Source organism: Anas acuta, chromosome 1 (genome assembly GCF_963932015.1).
Source record: "Anas acuta chromosome 1, bAnaAcu1.1, whole genome shotgun sequence".
NCBI lineage: Eukaryota > Metazoa > Chordata > Aves > Anseriformes > Anatidae > Anas > Anas acuta.
In genome coordinates this window covers 204,007,086-204,028,080 of record NC_088979.1, presented here as the reverse complement: position 1 = coordinate 204,028,080, position 20,995 = coordinate 204,007,086, and the positions used below count along the sequence as shown (strand labels likewise).

The window sequence follows — 20,995 nt, the reverse complement described above, 5'->3', positions numbered from 1 at the left end:
CAAGCGAGCCCCGCTACGGCTCCGGGCCGCCCCCGGCCTCCCTCCGCGGCCTGGCAGGGCCTGGGGCTGAGGCGCGGCTCCGCCCGGCTCCATGGCAACGGCCGCCATGACACCGGGAGGGGGGGGGGGAGGCCTCCGCACCACCGGGGGGCGCGGCGGGGCGGGGCGGGGCCGGTGGGCGGGGCCTCCCCGGTAGAGGGGCGTGGCCTGGCCGGTAGGGGGCGGGGCCTGGCCGGTAGGGGGCGGGGCGGCGGAGCGGGCGCTGCCATGGACGCGCTGAGCCGGGCCCGGCCCCGGCCCCGCTCCGCCGCCGCCGCCGCCGCCTCGCCGCTGCCCTGGGCCCGCTTCTCCGCCTGGCTCGAGTGCGTGTGCGTCGTCACCTTCGACCTGGAGCTGGGACAGGCCATGGAGGTGCCGTGGGGGCGGCTGCGGGGAAAAGGGGGGGGCAGAACCGGGAGCCGGTTTTTGGGGAGATTTGCCCCGGAATGGGGATCGCGTCTGGGAACGGCCCCGGGGGAGCTGAGGCGGGGGATGGGGGTGCCGGGCCCCCGGTGTGGGTGCAGGCCCCGGGGCCCGTTATGTAAGGGGGGGGGTAGGGCCGGTGATGGGCAGCACGGGGGGGGGTCAGGTTCCTTCAAAATACCCAGACGGAAGAAAAGAAAACAAAAATACCTGGTGGAAACAAAAATACCTGGTGGAAACAAAAATACCTGGTGCAGACCCAATTCACGAGCCCTCCGCGCTTTCCTGGGGGGCCAGAGCTGGAACACCCTGCAAAGGACATAAATATGGGGATATTAACGAGCATTTGCTGCCAAGGACGTGAATATTGGGATATTAACGAGCATTTGCACTTTGCTGCTCCATAGGTGTGCTGTGACACTTACCATAACGGTGCTTTCTTCCCCATTTTCTCACCCGTCACAAGGAGGGGACAGTCCCCACCAGGCAATGTCACCATCTCTCTGCCTGTTCCCTATTTCTCTCCATGGCTTTGGTTATTTTAGATAAGGTCCAGGTCCTGTGCCCTGTCCTCAGGCGTGCCGACTCCTGCAGCTGTGAAGAGGCCGTGTCACGAGTCGGGCTTTTGACTGCAAGTTTTTGGGCTTAAAAAAAAAAAAAAAAAAGAGTTGGAACGATGCTCGTGGCACCCTGCCCCGTGGGACTTCGGTCCTGGCGGAGGCTGCAGGGAGCCTTGCCATGGGGTATTCGGGGTAAATTGCAGTGCCTAACGTGCTCGTGGCGAAGCGAGGGGGAAGGAAGGGGAGCCTCAAGCCTTCTGGAGTGGCACCGCAGGTTTGCATCCTCTCAGCAAATCTGTTTGGAAGAGGCACGCGTGGAAGGGTGGTCCTGGGGCCGGGGGACGGCTGTGGGAGCACGCTGTCCTGGTCGGGGTCTGCTGAGACCTGCAGGTCTGCGCCCCGTGGGGACACAACTGAGGAGCACCCCCTTCCGAGGTGTGCAATAAGGTGGCAGTGCCCCTTTCCTGCCAAAAATTGGGCAGAGCTGGAGGCTTTGTAACGCGTGGCTTTGCTTTCCTTCTCCTCGGCCTGCTGGAATGGAAATTGGTGCAGGCCTTGTCCCCCCCGGGGTCTCTGGTGCTTCTCCCTCTGTATCAAGCCTTACCAGGATTGTTCTTTTCAGTACCCTGTGGGTGCCCTGGGTGCGTTAATTCCAAGCGTTGGGATTTTTCAGCTGCTCATGGTACAATCATATTGAATTATTCTGCAAAGAAGCCTTTGTAAATTCATAAAACGCATCTGCTGGAAACCTCACCGGAAGAAACCCGACCGGGACCCAAACAAACCGGGTTTTGTCATCTTTCGGGAGGTTATTTTTCCCTGAGTGCAGCATTGTTTCCAGATAAAGGATCTCTTCTTCTTCCTTCGCTGCCCAAATCGAAGTGGAAGCCAGGCTGCTGGAGCCCGCTGTGTGTGTGCTGTGTGTCCTTCAGCAGCGCCGCCAGGAACGGCAGAGCTGCCTCTGCTCCAGGAGCTCCTTTGGGGTCTGCCCAGGTTTCCAAACATCACCCGACTCGTGCAAGTGTAGATCCATCACCCTGAGATCCAGCGGGTCCCGACTCCTCTGCTCTATATTTACATGGCAGCACAGGTGTCACAAAAAGTATAGGTTAATGCAGAAATGGGGTGTGATTACTGGTCCTGACTCATCCACCACTTTACCTTTCTTCAAGCAGTGGGTTCCAGGCAGTGAAAGCAGCGGTGGGGGAGAGGATGTGTTTCTGAGGGGATCCCTCAGAACGGGCTGTGTCATGCCAAAAACACATCCCCTGCTCCCAAAACATCCCCTGCTCCCAAAACATCCCCAGCACGGCAGCGCTGACTCCTCCCTCCCCGGCTTTTCCAGACACAGGCACTTTGTTGCTCCGAAGCTGTGTTGCTTCAGTCACCAGAAGTCATTTTCTGGGATATTCTCCTCGTTGCTATGACAGCTGCAGGCACCAACAGCAACGCTTTAGTGCTCAGGCTCTGTTCGACAGCGTGTGGCACCTCCACGCTCGTTAACTCACTCTTGATGGGAGGGAGCCACATCGCCAAAAAACGATGTAATTTAAGCCCTTTTGGGCTACTTCTGTAATATCCAGTGACTAACACAAATAAAAGTGTTTTTGTTTGCTGTCTTCTTGCTTTTGAAATCTTCTAGTGACTAGGATACTTAATATTTTAGGTTGTTTCTTCAGCCTTGTCATTATTGAGTGATTTCCCCCACACCAAACAGAGGGCTCACGTCAGGCAGTTGACCTGAAGGGGAAGCAGAAACGCAGAAGATGAAGCCTGGTTTTCAGAAACACGGTATCTGAGCGTTGGGATCCATCAGTGTCTCTGTGCTCAGACAGCATTTGGACCTGAGTTAGTTTTTTCCATAACGCTGAGCACGCATCTGAGTGAAACACACGCTCAGCAAATCTCAAGCTCGGGCCCAAAATATCCTAACAAAGCAGCGTGGAGCCATCAGCATCCACCTGGTCTGATCGAGTTGCAGAAAGGCGTCCCAGAAAAGGCAGCGTGAGGATCAGAAGTCTGCCCTGGCTCTTCAGATGGAGTTTAGATCACAAGCAAGCGTTAGGGACAGGAGGATGCTGCGGGATCCTGCGCTCCTTGATGCGTCGGGGTCAGACGTGCAGGTCTTGTGTGGTTGTCACTGTAGGGGAATGAACAAAATAAACGTGTGATCATCGAATTAGTCACAACCACAAGAATTTGGTCGAATGCAAAAACACAGCAGCGGAGAGGTGCCGGCTCCCGTGGCGTAGCTGTAGCGCACCCCTTCCTCCAGCTCTCTTCGTCCTGTGAAGCTTTAACCGAAGGCTGATCAGCACGATTTTTAATTGTTAATTTGGTGCTCTCTCTGAAGCTGGTTAGCTGCCTTTACCCAAAAATCCGAGGGGAGCGCTGAGAGCTGAGCGAGGCAGCTGGTGAGCTCGCCGTGCCCTGGCGGGGGGCCCTGGGGATTTCCAGCCCCGCGAGCGGCCGGGCAGGGGGCAGAGCTGCTGATCTGGGCACTGGGTGAGTGGTGCTGACCTCAAACAGTTACTGCCTGGGAGCTGCGGAAGCCTGATAGCAGATCTCCGTTTTTCAAGTCATTCAGCACTAGTTTCTTTCTCATCTGCTTACTTAAAGCCACCTGCAGTTTCGGCACTTCCCATCCGCAAGTGCTGTGAGCGCTGCGTGGTTTACTTTTGCAGATTTGTAAGTATGTACTTCAGTTCTCATCCTCTGCCAAGTGGCTCGTGCAACTCACTACGGCCGTGGCTGCGTCATTTTCACCTCCCCTGCTCCTCCCTGAGACGTCCTGGTGGTGGATCTCGCTGGGGATGGAGGGCAGCTCCGTGCTCGACCCTGACCCGAGAAGTCTTGCATTGAGTTCTCTTTTATGGGTTACAGTAAATGCAGAAGCAGCATGAGCAGCATGCACACAGCTCAGATGCAAAGCCAGGATCCTGCACTAGATACTTTAAACTTCTTGCAGATCTCTTTATCTGCAGTGCTGGGTGATAAATTGGGTGTTACTCCGATCGGCTGTCACTGGTATGCTGACAAAGCAGGAATCCCGAGGTCTGTGCCAGACCTACCTCTTGCCATACAAAATAAACCTCGGCTTGTCTTTCTAACAACAGATCCCAGATCAATGAGGCTAAAGCAGAGCTCTGGATCCCTCCCAGCTTCTGCTGAGTTTTTGGTCGCTGTGCACAGCGTCTCGAGCTGACCACTCTCATATAAATAAATGTTTGCAGCCCAGAGGCTGGGATACAAACCGTGCCTACCACCAGACCTGGTGTTGCTTAATATACGCAGGGTACGTCGCTTCCTAATCTCGCCGTGCAGCAAGAACCTTTGTCCGGTGCCGTCGGCTCCCTCTCAATTATCGCCGCGTCCTTTCCCCTGCCCTTGGGGACAGCGATCTCACTGTATAGGACGTGATTTGGGGCAATTTGTGAGCTTATGTTTAGGTCAGAACTGAATATTAATAGTCACTATTCTGTGATCCTATGGTTAATGCTTCCCAGGCTTGGGGAGTGAATGCACATGAATTAATTCCAAGTGGTGTTGAAGCAGCCCTGTCCTGCCTGCTCCGGAGGCAGCTGGTGTTTGCATATCAGTAACGTGCACAGAGGAGTTAGCAGCCAGGTCGTGAGGCTTTGTGCTCTGAGCTATCCCTCGCTAGCACTGAGCCCTCACCAGTTTGTGCACTCTCAAGTTAAAATCGAAGTAAAACCAAGCTCTGCACTCTGCCTCCAAATCTGCTGTGATAAATACGGATGGTGAAAGGCTCAGGGCACTGGGTGTGGGCGGTCAGGTTGTGATGTGGAGGGGCACCTGCTCCTAGGGTCTGTTCCTTTGGGGAGAACGAGTGACTTGCTGTACACCAGCAATGTTTGTTGGCGTGGGGGAGCAGCGTGCCTGACTTTCTGCCTCTCATCCCTTTTTGCAGCTGGTGTACCCCTATGACTTCCGACTGACAGAGAAAGAGGTAACAGCTCCTTCCTTCCTGTTTTTAAAGATGCTGGGCAGCAGCAGTCAGTTTTCTCACCGTGTTTTCCTGTTTGTTGCAGAAGACCAGTATCTGCTACTTGTCCTTCCCGGACTCCTACTCAGGTAGGTGGCATCTGCTGGCCTCGCCTGCGGGCTGCTCGTCGCTGTTGTGAAAGAAATGGGTTCTCATGGAGAGAGTGAGTCATCAGCTCATGGAGCAGAGCCTGACGGGCTGCATCTCCCAGAGCCAGCATGCAGCGCCCAGCCCTGCAGCCTGAGCAGGGAGCTCAGTGTCATTCCGATTGCTCTCTGGGTGACAGGATATTTTCTTGATAATCCCGCACGCTCATGCTTCACCCATGCATAGAAAAAGATTAAAAAGCAGTCACGGAGGGTAAAGCTTCCTGAGGTTTGCAGCTGTCGACTCTGTCAGCATTTCTGTGTTTGACTGAAGCGTTCACTGAAGACAAATAAATGGGGAGAGGATGCTTTCACAGCAGAAGTAGTCCCAAAGCTGGTGTTTATAGATCAGAAAGGTGGCAATGGGACACATGTTAATTCACACAAATACCTCTTTTTTTAAGGACTGACTCCTGACTCTTAGTTTTCTACAGTTTTTCCCAGCTTAGTTTAAATGTTTTTAAGGATGGACTTTTGCTAGTTTCTCAGAGCTTAGTGAACACCCAGACTAAACGTTCCTTTTATTAAAGTCAATCCCTTACTGTTGGTAATATCTCTGTAATGGGCATGACAGTCTGTACTCTTCGTGGTGGGAAGGGAGCACGTCCCTTACCCCTTCGTAGTGCCGTAGGGTGTTTAGCCTTGGTTGTTCAGTGAGCTCTGGCACGTTTAGCTCTTCTCGTAACCCACCTATTTGTAAGTACTCAGCTCTCCAAGTCCTCCTGCCCATCCTGTCCCCTCCAGAGGATTTCATGCCTTTTTCTTTTTTTTCCCCCACTGTTTTCTTGGTGCAGGGGAGAGCAATATTGTATAACCTGGGAGGTTCCCCCTTGCGGTGCTTGTGCAGCTCACTTGCTAGAACCACTGCAGGGGGTTGTTGCTTAAATCAGCATTTGTGTGGTCTTGGGGTAAGGCTGTTCGTAGGTTTTTTTCAATGTAAGATAAGAGGTGGTAGCTGCAGCTACTCGGGGTAGATGATTCTGGCTGATGTCTGTAAGTTTTCCGGCAATGACCTGGCGAGGTGTAACTTAATGGTACCAGTTCTTATGTCCAGTGACGGGTTCTCCCTGTCTTGCAGTGGGTTTGGGGTCCTGAGAGTCCCGTTACTCTCCACTTTGTTCTGTTTCTGGGTTTCTTCTCTCTGTTTTTGTCAGCGCTTCTGACTTAAGCAATTTCCAGCTTTCCCCTTACTGAAACTTCTTCCTGAACGTCTGTGATCTCCTGTCTCAGGTGGCCTGGGGGACACCCAGTTTAGCTTCCGCCTTCGCCAGTCGGGGGGACAGAGGACCGCTCATTACGAGGATGATGGCGAGTACAACAGAGAAGCACCCCTCACCCTGCAGGTTGGTTGCATTTCATGTGCTCTGCTTACACAAAGCAAACAGCTGTGCTTTGGGGTTTAAAATCCAAATACGCTTTGGATTTGTTTTCCGTGCCTAAATTACTCCCCGTCTCTGGTTGTTTTCCCGAGCCATGGGAATGGTCAGAAAAGAAGAAAGCTCTCAGCACAGGGATTTCTTTTCACATTAATAAGTGTAGAGGGCCGTGCTGAGAATTGCAGCTGCTCTGAGCAATGGGGCTGAGCCGGGAGGAGCCCAGATTAGAGCAGTGGCCCTGTCGAGCTAGAGGGACCCAGGTGACATCCACCAGTGCACAGCTACCTCTGCATGTTATCGTGAGGCAAGACGAGAATGTCCTTGTCCATGGTAAGAGATGTTTGCCTGTTTTGTTGAGGGAGGACACTTCTTTGCATTTATTGCAGGATGGATGGATGTAAAAACAGCCAGTTCATGGCACATATGTGTGCTTTGGCTTTGTGAGCTTGCTGGTTTAACCATACCCAGGCAGCAATACCAGGGGTGTCTGCTAGCTGTGTTTTTTCCAGCAGTGAGTTATCTGCCCCCTTCATGCAGGAGGAGGGATGTGCTCAGCACTGCTGCTGCTTTTTGTAGAGCAGATGGCCATCAGATCAAATTGTCCTCTTCTGCTTTCCACTTTCTGTCAAGTGAGATGATTCTTCCTGTGCATGTGCCTTTTAACACGATCCTTTTGTGATACGTGATAAGAAATGGATTGCTGGTCTGAGGGGGGAGTAGGAGGGTTTCTTTTCAGAAACTCTGGTTTAGAGATTGTTCAGCTTGTGTTCATCTTTACTGCTTTGTAGCAGTTGGTTGACAGACACTGCCTTATAAATAATTCACCTGCCTTTTAAGAAGGAAAGCAAAACTTCCAAAGTCCTGGATTCTGATGTGGAAAAATAACATTTGGAAAGAGAAAGGTGCCTTAAACCATGATGCCTGTGGTGTGTCAGAAAGTTGTATTAAGGAAGATCTTTGTGTTTGCACTGATAGCTATTCTTCCTTCTTGATGTCTTTGGGAACCCAGAAGACAGAAAGTGCTTGAAACTTTGGGATTTGTGTTCAATCTGATAGTTTTCATGGATGCTATGGGGCATCATTTGGCTTTGAGCTGCAGCCTCCATCTGAAGCAAAGTTTATCTTTAAATGCCTGGCTGGAGAGGAGCGCAGTGGGGCTGGTAGGGAACATTTCCTCGTGGGAGGTGGTGTGTCGTGTCCAGCAAAACGCTGTCCTCTGCCTGCCAAAGGAAACACTGGGAACAGAGCTGAGGTAGCTTGGGGTGCCAGGATGAGCTCTGGGGGGGCTGGCTCCCCTCCTGCTGTTAGCAGGAACATAACAGCACTGTTGTTCTCTTGCAGAGGGAGTCAGCTCATTACTTTGGTTACGTATACTTCAGGCAAGTCAAGGACAGCTCGATGAAGAGAGGTTATTTTCAGAAGGTGAGTGCTGAAACCGGATAGCTCGCTACTCGCAGCTGGTACGTGGCTGTAAAGCAGCACCCATCCCAAGCTGTAAAATAGCACCACTTCCTACGTGACACCCACCGGCTTTCTGCAGGAAGCAGCAAAGGTCGCGGGGGGCAGGAATATGTGGAAAGTGTAATCCCAAACAAACCTGGCTGGGGTTGCCATGGTGTGTTAGTCACGAGTGGTGACCTGCTGCCTGAATCATGAGATCCCCAAGTACTCGAGCATTTCCCTCAGTGTGTGCTCTAGTGTTACGGACAGTGAGGGGGTACACTTCGCTGTTGCAGTCTGTGCCAGTTGTGCCTCAGTCCTGCTCTTATTATTGATCTTATTTCGTTAATCTTTCATCTTCCTAGAAGCCATCTGGGAATGAATTGCCTGCTGGGTGGATTGCTTCTAACTAGCAGCAATGGCATTGCTATTACCTCACAAACCTTGCCTCATATCACAATTTCCTTTAACACAGACACTGGAAAAATTAATAAGAACCAGCATGCTTATTTCAGTGTAAATAAGCAAAGTGCTTCGTATTACTCAGGCAGATAGGTATGGTAACTACCTGAGACAGGGTGGAATTTCAGCCTCCTTCCAGAGGAGGAAAATCCTTTACTTTGATCTTAAGATTCATTTTTCTCCATAGATACATACTCTTTTGGTAGTCTTTAAAAGAGCATAGGTTTACTTTAGGCATTAGGAAGAAATTCTTCACTGTGAGGGTGGTGAGGCACTGGCACAGGCTGCCCAGAGAAGCTGTGGCTGCCCCATCCCTGGAGGTGCTCAAGGCCAGGCTGGACGGGGCTTTGGGCAGCCTGATCTAGTGGGTGGCATCCCTGCCTATGGGGGGGGTTGGAGCTAGATGATCTCTAAGGTCCCTTCCAACCCAAGCCATTCTGTGACTGATTGCTCAAAACGTTGGTGGATTGGGAAAATTTGATAACTTGAGCAAATGTGCTCTTTTGTAGACCTGCAAAAGTAAGGGGCACATAGAATTCTTCGGTGAAGTATACTGCCATGCTTGGATGGCTTTTTTAATTTCAAATGGGAAAGTTTTGGCTTGGAAAGGAGGTGTTTGGCTGAGTGTTGCAAATATATTCACTGGATCCTAAATAATGTATTCATTAATGATTAGAGGAGGAGAATTATCAGTGGAGTAATTAATTCCCCCAACGAGACTGAATTGAAAAGTGTTTTTTTAACAAAATATATATTTTATAAAAAGTAATAGAAGCCAAAGTAACAACCCAAATGTCATCGCTTGAGACAAATTAGCATTATTTTGAATTACTTTGTGTCTTCTTCCCCAGCATTCCTTTGTTTCATTTGTATATATAATTTAAGTTTCAGCTGCCTGCTCCTTGATACTCCTCTGTCTGCTATGGTTGTTTTCATAGCTTTGAACCTATTGCCAATTTATTTTTATTTTTAATTTTAATTAATCTATTAAAATCTCTTTGAATCTATTTTTCCTACAGTTGATCTTTTGCTAGATCACAAACTCATCCATCTTAGTTGCAGTGGCCCCATTCTAGAAGCTGCCAGCTGTGATCACTTGTTAAGAAACTCCTTGATATCTATCGTCTCCCTAAGCCTGCTGGCTCAGCTAGCAAAAATTTTACCAGTAAAAGTGCTGCTTTTGAGTTCTTTCATGTCGTTGATGTTGTTTTTTAAGTGTAGTCCTCTAGTAAGCAGTATAGGTATATGCAGTGCTAGAAATTATCTCAACAGGGGGTCTCTGACTCCTAAATGTACTGCTTTTTCAGTCTCTGGTGCTGGTGTCACGCCTTCCGTATGTGAACTTGTTCCAGTCATTGCTGCAGTTGATTGCTCCAGAATACTTTGACAAGCTGGAGCCGTGCCTGGAGGCAGGTGAGCAGTCAGATCTAGGAGGGATGGTTTGCATATTGAAATCTTTCAGAGGTTTTATCAGGAGGTTCCTGAAAGACAGCTGAAATGTTCCCAATTAGTTTGTTCTGAAACAAATTCCAGCAGGGAAAAACTTTCATCCAAACGGCTGGCTTGTCAAAATTATAAACAGCTGTAAAGGATGCATTAATGGGAAATGTCTGACAATCCTAATGGATGATGCTGTCAGTTTTGTGTACAATGTATTCCCGAGGAGGGAAAAAACTGCTAATGCTACATCTCTGTCTGGGGCTTTATTGCGCTGTGCAACTCAATCATAATTTGTCAACACTGTAGTGCTGCTGGGTCTGCACTGGAAGCAGTGGTGCAGACATAAGTCTGGTGTCTGACCTAAACTTGCACGATTATTTGAAGTAGTGTTTGTTTGCAAGTAGCCAAGGGGACACGTGAACTAGGAGTGAGCGATAAGTAAATTGGCAGAACTCGTAGGACCAGCTGAATTAGCTGTATTGACCTTCAGTGCCAACTGCTTCCTTTGTCTGTGTCCCTGCAGTGTGCAACGAGATTGATCAGTGGCCGCCCCCTGTGCCAGGACAGACTCTGAACCTTCCAGTGATGGGAGTTGTCATTCAGGTATGTGTTGGTGATGATAGTCAGCAGCAGAATGGGACAAACTAGGAAGGGGAGCACATACTCCTTTTTCTTTTGGGTGTTAAAGTTGCTGCTGACTCTAGATTCTTTCCCTTTATGCCTAACCTCAGTGCAATTGAAAATTGAGAAAGCTTTTCATGAGAGTGGTTGTTAGGGATGAAAGCAACACGGCTAACTGATTCCAGCTCCTGGTTCACCTGTCTGTTCCTAACTGTAATCTAGGTGAGGATCCCATCCAGGGTGGATAAGCCAGGAACAAGTCCAGTGAAGCAGTTCAATCAAGAGGTAAGACAAAGAGTGGCATGACACAAGCCACTGATGGGCAGAATCTAGACTAGTACGAAATGAGGATGTAGAAGAGATGGGGCTTCTTGGACCTAGTCCCACTTGGAATTAATGCATGGGTCTCATGCTTTCTTGAGACTCTGCCTTAGTCTTCCTTGTTATTTTGTAGTCTTTGCGTTCAGAACATCTTTTCTGCTTTGATTCAGCTTTGGTTTTGTTTCCTGTTCATCTCAGCTTTTCCTTTTTTTTCCTATCTGTTTAATAATGTTATTGTCTTTTACACACTTCTGAACTTTTGGTACTTATATTTCCAACCCTTGTTGCCCATATCGGTATCTTGAGCTCTGTCTTCAGCCAGAGGAAGCTCCAGAAAACAAAGGCACAGCCATGGGAAGTCTTTAACGTCTTGCAAAGAAAGGATTCTTGGCTCTCTTCTAAGAAAGGAAATTCACTTGGAGCTTGACTGCCCAATCCAGATTTATTCCTGACTCATATCTCCAAGCATTAATCTTGTTCCCTACTTCTTATGCTTATTGTAGAAGGAGCTACTTTGATTGATATGTCAAATTAGATGGCATTTCAGTCAGAGTGCTTCCACTTACTAACAATTTTGGATTTTTTCCTTTCTCATTTAGAATCTCTTGCCAGCCCCAATGGTTCTGCCGAGCATTCATGAACTGGACCTCTTCAGGTGAGAGTCACCATCTCTACAACCCTCTTCTCTTCATCTGCTTTACATACTCCCTGCTCAGAGTATCCTATAAGTCATATGGATAATGAAGATACCAAATGAAGAATCAAAAATTATTGCTTTGCAGAACCTGTGTGGTGTCTAAGCCAGTATGCATGGCCTTTAACACATCACCCAGGGTCCTGGTTAGAGCAGGGTTTCTTTTCTTGACCTCAAATGCTGATCAGCTTAAGCCCTGAAGCATACACATTGTGCGTCTGAAACAAACCTTCCAGCACTGTAGGTACTGCTCTAATAGACAGACATCTGCTGCAATCAGCATGCATTTTATTTTGCTTAGATCAAAGGACATACTGCTGCAAGTTGCTTTACATTGCTTCAAGTGTTTCCCTAAACATGTATAAGATGGTTGAGCTGCAGCAGGTGTGAAGACACAAAACATTCTGTTGTGGGACACTAGAAATCAGTCCTAGATTTCAAATGCCCCAGAGGCACATCTGGTTACACTGACATGCAAGAATAGCACCTGGTCTTTTCTGAACTGCTTTTCTAACCTGAGTTTGTCATTCTTCCTTTCACTAACAGGTGCTTCCAGCCAGTGCTAATTCATATCCAGATGTTATGGGAACTGGTGTTACTGGGAGAGCCAATTGTTGTAATGGCACCATCCCCTACAGTTTCTTCAGAGATGGTTATGGCTCTTACCAGGTAATGCTCGCATTCTGAGATACAGATAATTATAATAATAGGTTCTGACAGTTTTTCTCTTTCACGTATGCTCTTCTGGCAAGTCAGTAGGTTTAGTTTGTCTGTGAAAGTTTGTATGACAAGAAATAGCGTAGTAAGGCAAGAAGGAGCATGGTAAGACAGCCTCACTCACATTCCACTAATGGCAAAGACTAAAAGTGAGTCTGCTGTGTTGAGAGACTTGATGGTTCATAGCCCTGAGTAGCTTTCTCTACCCAGCTATGAGCTCTTCTTTAGAAGAAAGAGAAAAAAAAAAGACCTGGAACTCCTCCACAGTGTTACCTCTAGCAGGACAAAACAGTGCTGTAGGATATTATCCTGATATAAACACACGTTCCTTCTCTGTGAAGTTTATATGGCAACTCTTCTGTCTGTTGTTACAGCTGTCTTGCCCCTCTGAGGTACTGTTGTGACTACCGGCCCTATTTTACCATCCACGACAGTGAATTTAAGGAGTACACCACCAGGACTCAAGCTCCGTAAGTAGCAGTAGGTCCTTGCTGCTCACTCACCGCTGTCTGGGTGGAGGTGGAGGATACCCGAGGGTAGCATTGTTCTGCACTTTTTCCTTTCTTTCTAGGCCAAACATTGTCGTGGGAGTCACAAACCCCTTTTTTATCAAAACACTCCAGCACTGGCCACACATCCTTCGGGTCGGGGAGCTCAGAATGTCAGGTATGACATTGAGATGATAACTTGCTTTTTTTTCCTTTTTTTTCTGAAGCACTAACAAAATAAGTCTTTCTAGTCAGGAAAGGTAAAATTGCATAGACAGGTAGAGTCTACGAAGCCAAGAAAACTGCTTCACTCTAGGCTGAGAAAGCTGTTTTGTTTGGGTTTTGGGGGGGAGGGAGATGGGGAGGTTATTTTTTTTTGTTGGTTTCCACTTATTTTTTATTTTTTGCTGTGTGTCCTTAACATGTTCCTGGTCCAAACTTTTAGCACCAAAGTTAGCAAACAGGAAGGCTTGTCTGAGGATGGAGTTAAGGGAGGTTGTGACTTCAGATGCATAAGTGCAGCACTGAATGTTCTCAAGTGTGAAGTCTCATGCGTGCTGTGAGGGGGGGTTCAGAACCTGAACTAATTATTTAATGTCCTTCCACAGGAGACCTGCCCAAGCAAGTTAAGGTGAAGAAGCTAACTAAACTAAAAACTCTAGACACAAAACCAGGTAGGTCCTCTTGTCAGGCATGGTTTAATTCTGTTTGCGCTTCCACATGAGGGATTTTAGTGGCTTTGCAGGCATGTGAACAATGCACACATTATTCTTTGTATTGCAATAAATGGATGCTTTGATGTTTTTACACTTGATCTGCTACACAGCCCTCTGTAAGGGCATCCCCCACCTAATAGAGAAAAACCGTGCATCTTTGAGATTGAAAAAGACAGTATAAAATCTTTGAATAAAATATTTTAGTTTCAGAGAACAGGTTCGAATTTTCTTGGTTTTATTTTATATATCAGATTTTTATTTTATATATCAGATTTGCCTTTTAGATGCAGTGGAAGTCAAAGGAACTTGCTTACTTAGATGCAGATCTGTCAGTTTACTAGCTGTTCAGGTCAGGCCTAGCCATAAGCTGGCTCCAGTGAGTTATCTCACTATAAATTTAGCGTAAGAAGGTCCTTGAGGTACTATAGTGTCCTGCTGCGAGTGCTAGCTGCATTAGCAATTCTAAAATTTTTGTAATTAATTTTTTATGATATTTGTAATTAGCCCCCTGACACAGCTGCCATGGTTTGTGCTAGGACATTCAGTTCTGTTATCCCTGCACTGTATAATGGTGCCTTCTCTACATACATGGTGGTTTTTGTTTCTTTCCATCTAGGAATCTACACTTCTTATAAAACATTTCTCCACAAAGATAAAACTCTGATAAAAAGATTACTAAAGGTAAGCAATTCAACCAGATCCAAATTCTTTATGGCATTGTGGGGAAACTGTGCTAACAGCTCGGTTTAAACAGTCAAAATCCTGCAAGGAACAGACTGCTTTTTTCAGTTTGATTTAAGTTTGTAACGATTTAGTCAAATATACTTGAACAGATTTCTCAGGCCAGTTTTAATTTTTTTTCACTTGATATCATGGAATAAATGCTGGCACAAATGATAACCTCAGAGAGGACAATCCTTATTGGCAAAAAGAGCCTGGAGAAACAGATTCATCTAGTGAAACACGAGTGGTACCCTTAACCAGGGAGTGGAGGATGTATTTTGGGCACTGCGCTTTCCAGGCTGCTCTGGACTGGTTGCTCATAGCTGCAGAGTTTGCAAATTCTGCATCTATCTGCATAACAGAGAATAGCATCCTTGTGAACGCCCTGCTTGTGCTTGCAGGGGATTCAGCGAAAACGCCCGTCTGAAGTCCAGAGTGCTCTTCTGAGGCGTCACCTCCTGGAGCTCACCCAGAGCTTCATTATTCCCCTGGTGAGTTGAGCAGAGACTTGTCAGAGTGGTGTAAAGGTGAGGGGGGTGAACAGGAGATGCTTGCTTAAGTGACAAGTTTGCACTTGCCCTTTTTTATTCACCTCTATTTGAGCACCTGTAATAGATTCGGGATGTGGCGCTCTAGAGATGTTTCACTTCATAGTAAGAAATGAAATTTCTCTCGATTGCAAATTTCAGTAATTAGCGTACAAGTCTGCAGGTTGGATGTTCTGCACATGATGTGTGAAGACAGGATGTTTTTTCCTGCCATACAGGCATAGTCCTTCCCCGTGATTTGGTAGTCAAAGCAGACACGTAGTGAAGAGGCAGGAGCCCAAAACATTGCTCTTACCCTATAATACTGGAGTCAAACCTAGTGCCTGTGTGAAAATCTCCCTTCCACAAAGCTCTGCTGTACAGCTTAGGAGGCCTGTCCGCATGGCCACTGCTGTCCTAAGGCAGATTTTAACAAATGTTTTATTTCTGAGCTTTCCCTGTGTCTCATTAGAAAGCCATTAATATTTTTTGGTGACCATTCAGGTGCACGTCTGGCTCCTTCACTTTCTTTCCTACATCACCCTAGGAGGCAGTAAATGAGATGACAGAATATCTTCCAGGATTCCAGTCCTCCCTGCCAGCTTCTTCCCACCTGACCTTTCCTCACATCATGTTTAGGATTCTGGCAGCATGTAGTTTTGTGACCCGACCCTTGGTGGGAAACAAGCTGGAATACGTAGGCTCATGTAAAATGCAAGCATAAGTCACAGAATTATAGAATGGTTTCGGTTGGAAGGGACCTTAAAGATCATCATCGACCCCCCTGCCAGGAGCAGAGATGCCACCCACCAGATCGTTGCCCAGGGCCCCATCTGACCTGATCTAAAGCAAAAACGGAGTAAGAGGCTGGTGATTGTGCCTATGATGCACTGCAGAAGACCATAATGGCCAGTGACAATGCAAGAGGCAATGTTGTGACATCGGGTTGTTTTTTTTGGTATTTCTTAGGAGCACTACATCGCAAGTCTGATGCCCCTGCAGAGAGCCATTACTCCATGGAAAGTAAGTTCAATTTTCCAGTCTCTTCTGCTTTCTTTTGACTGCAGGGATTGGGAAGAATTATGCCATATGCTGATCACATAGTCTGATACACGGTGTGAACTTCCCTCATTGAAGGAAGAGGGTTATTACTCCTTTAAAAAAAAAAAAAAAAAGTGAAACAAACATTGGGACAGATGCTTCCTGTTTTGCAGTAAGCTCAGCTATTGTGAGTCTAATTTAAATTTTGCTAGCAAGGCTGGTTAAGATGTTCACGCGTCTTTAGTTCTCTTAGTTTTGAATCTGCCTTGTGCAGTCTCTTCTATTGCGAATAATGACCTTATTTTCCCGTTTTCTTTTGGGTGCATGTATTATTGTCTTTCCATTGTGCAGAATCCTCCACAAATTCGCCCTTTCCGACAAGATGATTTCATGAAGACGCTTGAGCATGCTGGCCCCCAACTTACCTGTGTACTTAAGGGTGACTGGTTAGGCCTCTACAGGTAAGAGTTTAGTAGGTCCTTATCTTATCTCCTTAACAGCTGGTGTAGATTATAATGAACATCAAATCCTGAATTAGAACTGGGAGCAAAAAGGAAATTTCAGGACAGAAACTGGTCACCTAAGAAATTTGTGCATATAAAGAATTGATAAATAGTGGTCAGGAAGAGCAAGGCAGAATCAGTCCTGTGTTTCAAGTAATCTATTAAATGAGCAGATGCAGGTTTAGAAGCTAAAACTCTCTACTTTCAAAAACCTAAGAACACCGAGGTCCTTGCTGAAGGGGAAGAAGGGGACTCGTCTCTGATAGCAGCTATGTCATTTACTGCCCTCCAGGGAATATATATTTTTGAAGTGTCTGGTCCTTGGCAGATGGGGCGGGAAGACTTGTAGGTCTTCATCCAGCAGTTGTCATAAACTTTTGTACAGTGGCCACTTCATTCTTACTGCAAGCTGGCAATGCTGTTAGAACATTAAAACACTTTTTTTCAGGGTATAATTTAGAAGAGCATGCAGTAGATTATACCCCTTGTTTCATAAAGGGTAGTTGGTTACAATTTAAGTATGAAAAATTCAGAAATCAGGTATCTGGTGGTTCTGGTTGATAACAAGTTGAACACGAGCCATCAGTGTGCCCTGGCAGCCAGGAGGGCCAACCAAATCCTGGGGTGCATCAGACCCAGCTGGTCGAGGGAAGGGACTGTCCTGCTCTGCTCTGCCTGCTGTGGTCTCATCTTGAGTACTGCGTGCAGTTTGGGGCACCACAGTGTAAAAAGGGCATAAAACTGTCAGGGTGTCCACAGGAGGTGACAGCAACAGGACCCGAGGGAACGGCGTGGAGCTGTGACAGAGGAGGGTCAGGCTGGGGGTTAGGGGAAGGTTCTTCACCAAGGGGTGGTCGGGCACTGGGACAGGCTCCCCAGGGCAGTGGGCACAGCACCGAGCCTGCTGGAGTTCAAGAAGGGTTTGGAAGATGGGAAAAAAGCCCAGAAAGTGAGCAGAGGACGAGAAGCATGGATTAATGTTTTGTCTTTGTCATTTTGTGCTTTCATGTATTCAGCAGGAAACAAACATTTCCACTCCTTACGGCGTGGGAGTGGCAGACAGTAAGATTTAATCTTGGATATCTAATATTTGGAAAAATAGTAACAAACAACAAGCTGTTTCAATAAATTGGTTGAGATTTGCTGGGAACTGATGTACATGCAGAAGCTTTTGTATTCCTGGGCTCCTAACTGTGTGAGATTTTGTGTGCGCAGCATTTGTTGTGTTCCTAAGTCAAACCCTTAATTACAGAAACATCTGTCAGTACCACAGCAGCATCTTGAGATCTTGGCTCGCTTTAGGACTCCATTGTGCTGGGGAGAGAGAGTGCAACGAGCAAAGCAGTCCCTGTAGTTGCAAAAAGAAACAAACACCACCTGAGTTCTGCTGACAAAGTGCTCTCTGGAGGTAGCCTGAGGAAGTAGCGTGAAGGAAGATCCTACACGTGCCAGTCTTAATAGGGGGAAATGCTAAAATACCGCACCTAAGATATCCCCACTGTTATTGAAAGAATTACAAAGAATGTGCTGACGACGTGCTGGTTGCCCAGCTCACTTCTGGCATCTCAAACTTTCTTTCTCTGCTGCCGCAACCCTTGGGTTTTTGTTAGCAGCTTTTCAATCCCACTTGGAATTTAATCTAAAAATCTATAACACTCCGAGATGAAAACAGGGATTATGCTGCCCCCTGTTCGCTTTCCTGTGTAGATCAGTAAAAACAGAGGTTTATTACTGGTCTGCACTGGAGGGGTAGAAATTACACATCCATTGACACGGCCTTGATGATACCTTATTTATGTGGGAGAGACATTCATTGCTAATTATATGGGACTCAGGTCTGTGCCAGCAAGTGTTTGACACCTTTTAAATCTCAGGAAAGGAGAGGAATTCGGCAAGGTACTGCAGAGGAATGTGAATTCCTTCCCATGGTTGAACCATCCTAGTTAGCATAACTCCCCAGGAAAAGTGGTCCTAATTAAGGCTACAGAAGGGAGCACCACTTCTTGAATCACTCAGGCTTGAGCTGATGCAAAGGAGAGTTTGAGACTGGCAGGATTGTCCCTCGTTGGTGACAATCTGCTAAAGCTGCTCAGTTGTATCACGTTAATGCGTGACAGAAGAAAAGAAAAGATAGGAAAAGGGTGAAACAGCTCATAATTGGTTGATGTCCTTAAAGACTCTGTGTATCAAAATGTCTTTTCCTCTCACATCTGTGTCTGCTGCAGCAAGAAGGGAACTCTGGGCCCAGCGTACTTCTCTGGATCCCTCCTTGTCCCTCTTCTCAGTGTCACCTCCCTTTCTGCAGGCGTTTCTTCAAGTCTCCCAACTTTGATGGCTGGTACCGTCAGAGGCATAAGGAAATGACCCAGAAGCTGGAAGCCCTTCATTTGGAGGCAATCTGTGAAGCGGTATGTCCCAGCTGCAGGTATTAAAACCAGTGCCAGACTGCTCAGGCCTGAAACCTGGGAGATGAGAGCACTCCTTGGGTGTTTATTGATGCTTCTGCACTGATAAGAGTGGGGACAAGTGCTTTGTGCCCGAGGGAAACACAGTTCTGCCTCGTGTTCCTCAGAGCAGAGGGATAACAGCACTTGTGGGGGACGAGGATCTGAACAGCCCAGCTCCCTCGCTTCGTTAGCCAGTGCAAATCCTGCCCTGGCTGCTTCTGTCAAGTATTTTTTCATTCATCAGGCCCTTCCCAAGCCAACAGAGTCCCAGACTGGAAACGTCATCTGTTGCTGGCTTCCTTAATGCCTGTTGAAGACGGGTAGGAATTTTAGCCGTGGCTGCTGGTGCAATCTCTTAAACTGAGCAGCTGCTGGGATGGTCCCAGGAGCTCTGGCATCCCACCCGGGTGCATCTCCAGCTGCAGCAGCTCGCTTCACTGTTCAGCAGTGCAGGTCCTCAAACGTGGTGTGGGGATGCCAAAGCTGTCTCCTTTTTTAACAGGCCTGACTCTTGCAAATAGATGTAAATTCTGAGCACAGCACAAGATTCGTGGTGCTGACTGGAGGAGGGGAACCGGCACCGTCTACGTATTGCTGCATCTTTCCTTGATTCTTCTCTTGCAGGCAAGAGCTTGATGCTGTCGTGGGCAGAAAAGTGGGGAGAGCTCTGTCTTGCTCACTTAAGTGCTGCGAGCAGAGTTGTGAGAGAGGATGAGAAACCTCCTCCTCGCTTTTATTTCAGGTTTTGCTTAGGGGTATCTCTTTGAAAAAAAAACCTGTAAAGAAGATAAGTCCCTGAAGAAACTGTTCTTCTCTTTCTTTAGAACATCGTGGCCTGGATGAAGGACAAGTCCGAGGTGGAGATTGTAGACCTGGTGCTAAAACTTCGGGAGAAGCTGGTAGGTTTTCCTCCTGTGCTCGTTCCTTTCTGTGTCTCTGTGTCAGGGAGTGACCAGGGACATAGATCATGGTTGTTGCTTTGCTCCCTGATTTGGAGAACTGGCAAACAGGACAGTTATAAAACCTTAGTGGTTACGCAGTAGAGGATTCAAAGTTTTTTCTTTTCATCAGCCTGAGATCCAGGTGACAGTTTCCTGACTGTTTTCTCTTACCCCAACTAAAGAGACAGTGGGAGGTTTGCTTGGCCAGTGGCAAGGCAGAAGGAGGACCTGAAGCTGTTTTATAAACCCTCAGTTCCTCTCCTCTCTCTTCCTGCAGGTAAGAGCCAGGTGCCAGCACCTTCCAGTGAAGGAGGAGACTCTGCAGCGGGTGGGCCTTTATATTGACACCGTCATCGACTCCTTGCCAGAGGACCTCCAGGCAGTGCTGCACCACCACTGAGCATGGCTAAGGGACTGTTGGAGAAGGAAGGGCCCTCCCATGCTGCGGGCAGCTGCAGTGGCACTTGGAAAGGAAAATTCCTCCCTGATCCAGCCAACATCGCCAGATCTGGACCTTGCTCGCAAACCTGTCTGATTTCAGGCACGTGGATCAGAGCTGTGGCAGCAGTGGGGAACTGTGTGCTCCATTCTGTCTAATCCTGCCTCGTGGAGCTGGATTTAGGGGCCTGCAGATGAAAAACTGTTCCCTGTGTGGCTGGTAGTAGGTCAGAAAGCGACAGTCAGGCTTTCAGCAGCATGCGATAGGCTGTGCAGAACATGTTTTTGTATGCCCATATATACACATCCAGCTTTGCCTAGGGCTTGGGCTCTCGAAATTTCAGTGCCGTCATCCAGCCTGGGAGAAGCAGGACCAGCCCTGTATGGGGGAGTTGTTTTCAGGACAGCTCCTGCGGATAATGAGAGATGCCAGTCCCCCACGTGTAAACGACGTGGAAAAAAAAAACCTTGCTGCCCATTCAGCAGCCTGACTCACGCCAGCAAGAGCTGTGATAGGAGTGGGAGGCTGAACTGCTGGACGTGCAACGCTGCTGCTTTTTCTCCAAGGCAGAGACGAAGGTCTGGTTCTGCAAGGAACAGAGCTCTCCGGAGGTGGTGGATGTGTGCTGTGTGAATGGGATAGCTGCTGCAGCTCCACGGAGAGGAGCTGGCCTCCAAACATTAATTTATTCTGCTTGGAAGTGTCACGGTTGTGTGCTGCGGTAAGGTACAAGTGCTGGAGCTCTGCCTTGAACACTGAGCTTTATCTGATGCGGTCAGCCCACTTGCTGATAAAACCTGGTGGAGAATCTGATCTTTACAGCCTGTGGCACCCTTGCCAAGTGGAAGCTCGTGGAGCGGTGCTCGTGTGAGCGTGCAGGGCTGGCTGTGAGAAGCGTGTGCCTGCCCTGTGCTTAGGGCAGTGA

General features: G+C 47.8%; 1 protein-coding gene across 1 annotated transcript; it reads left to right on the top strand.

Annotated features, from left to right (window-relative positions):
• The first annotated feature begins 227 nt into the window (after positions 1-227).
• On the top strand, positions 228-20,391 carry DENND6B (DENN domain containing 6B). Its single transcript, XM_068670203.1, has 20 exons — positions 228-411; positions 4,954-4,992; positions 5,075-5,117; positions 6,405-6,517; positions 7,892-7,972; positions 9,760-9,865; positions 10,416-10,495; positions 10,736-10,798; positions 11,434-11,489; positions 12,075-12,197; positions 12,620-12,715; positions 12,817-12,911; positions 13,342-13,407; positions 14,066-14,130; positions 14,574-14,663; positions 15,669-15,722; positions 16,092-16,201; positions 18,549-18,651; positions 19,515-19,589; positions 19,909-20,391. Exons 1-20 carry the CDS (start codon positions 268-270, stop codon positions 20,029-20,031), a joined length of 1,725 nt encoding a protein of 574 aa, XP_068526304.1. The 5' UTR covers positions 228-267; the 3' UTR covers positions 20,032-20,391.
• Positions 20,392-20,995: the final 604 nt, after the last annotated feature.

What these genes read in the sequence shown, in the direction of transcription:
- DENND6B (XM_068670203.1), top strand. Translation starts at nt 268, where the DNA reads ATGGACGCGCTGAGCCGGGCCCGGCCCCGGCCCCGCTCCGCCGCCGCC. An exon ending in CTTCCCGGACTCCTACTCAG is followed by an intron (nt 5,118 to 6,404) that starts GTAGGTGGCATC and finishes CTCCTGTCTCAG; the next exon opens with GTGGCCTGGGGGACACCCAG. An exon ending in TGATAAAAAGATTACTAAAG is followed by an intron (nt 14,131 to 14,573) that starts GTAAGCAATTCA and finishes TTGTGCTTGCAG; the next exon opens with GGGATTCAGCGAAAACGCCC.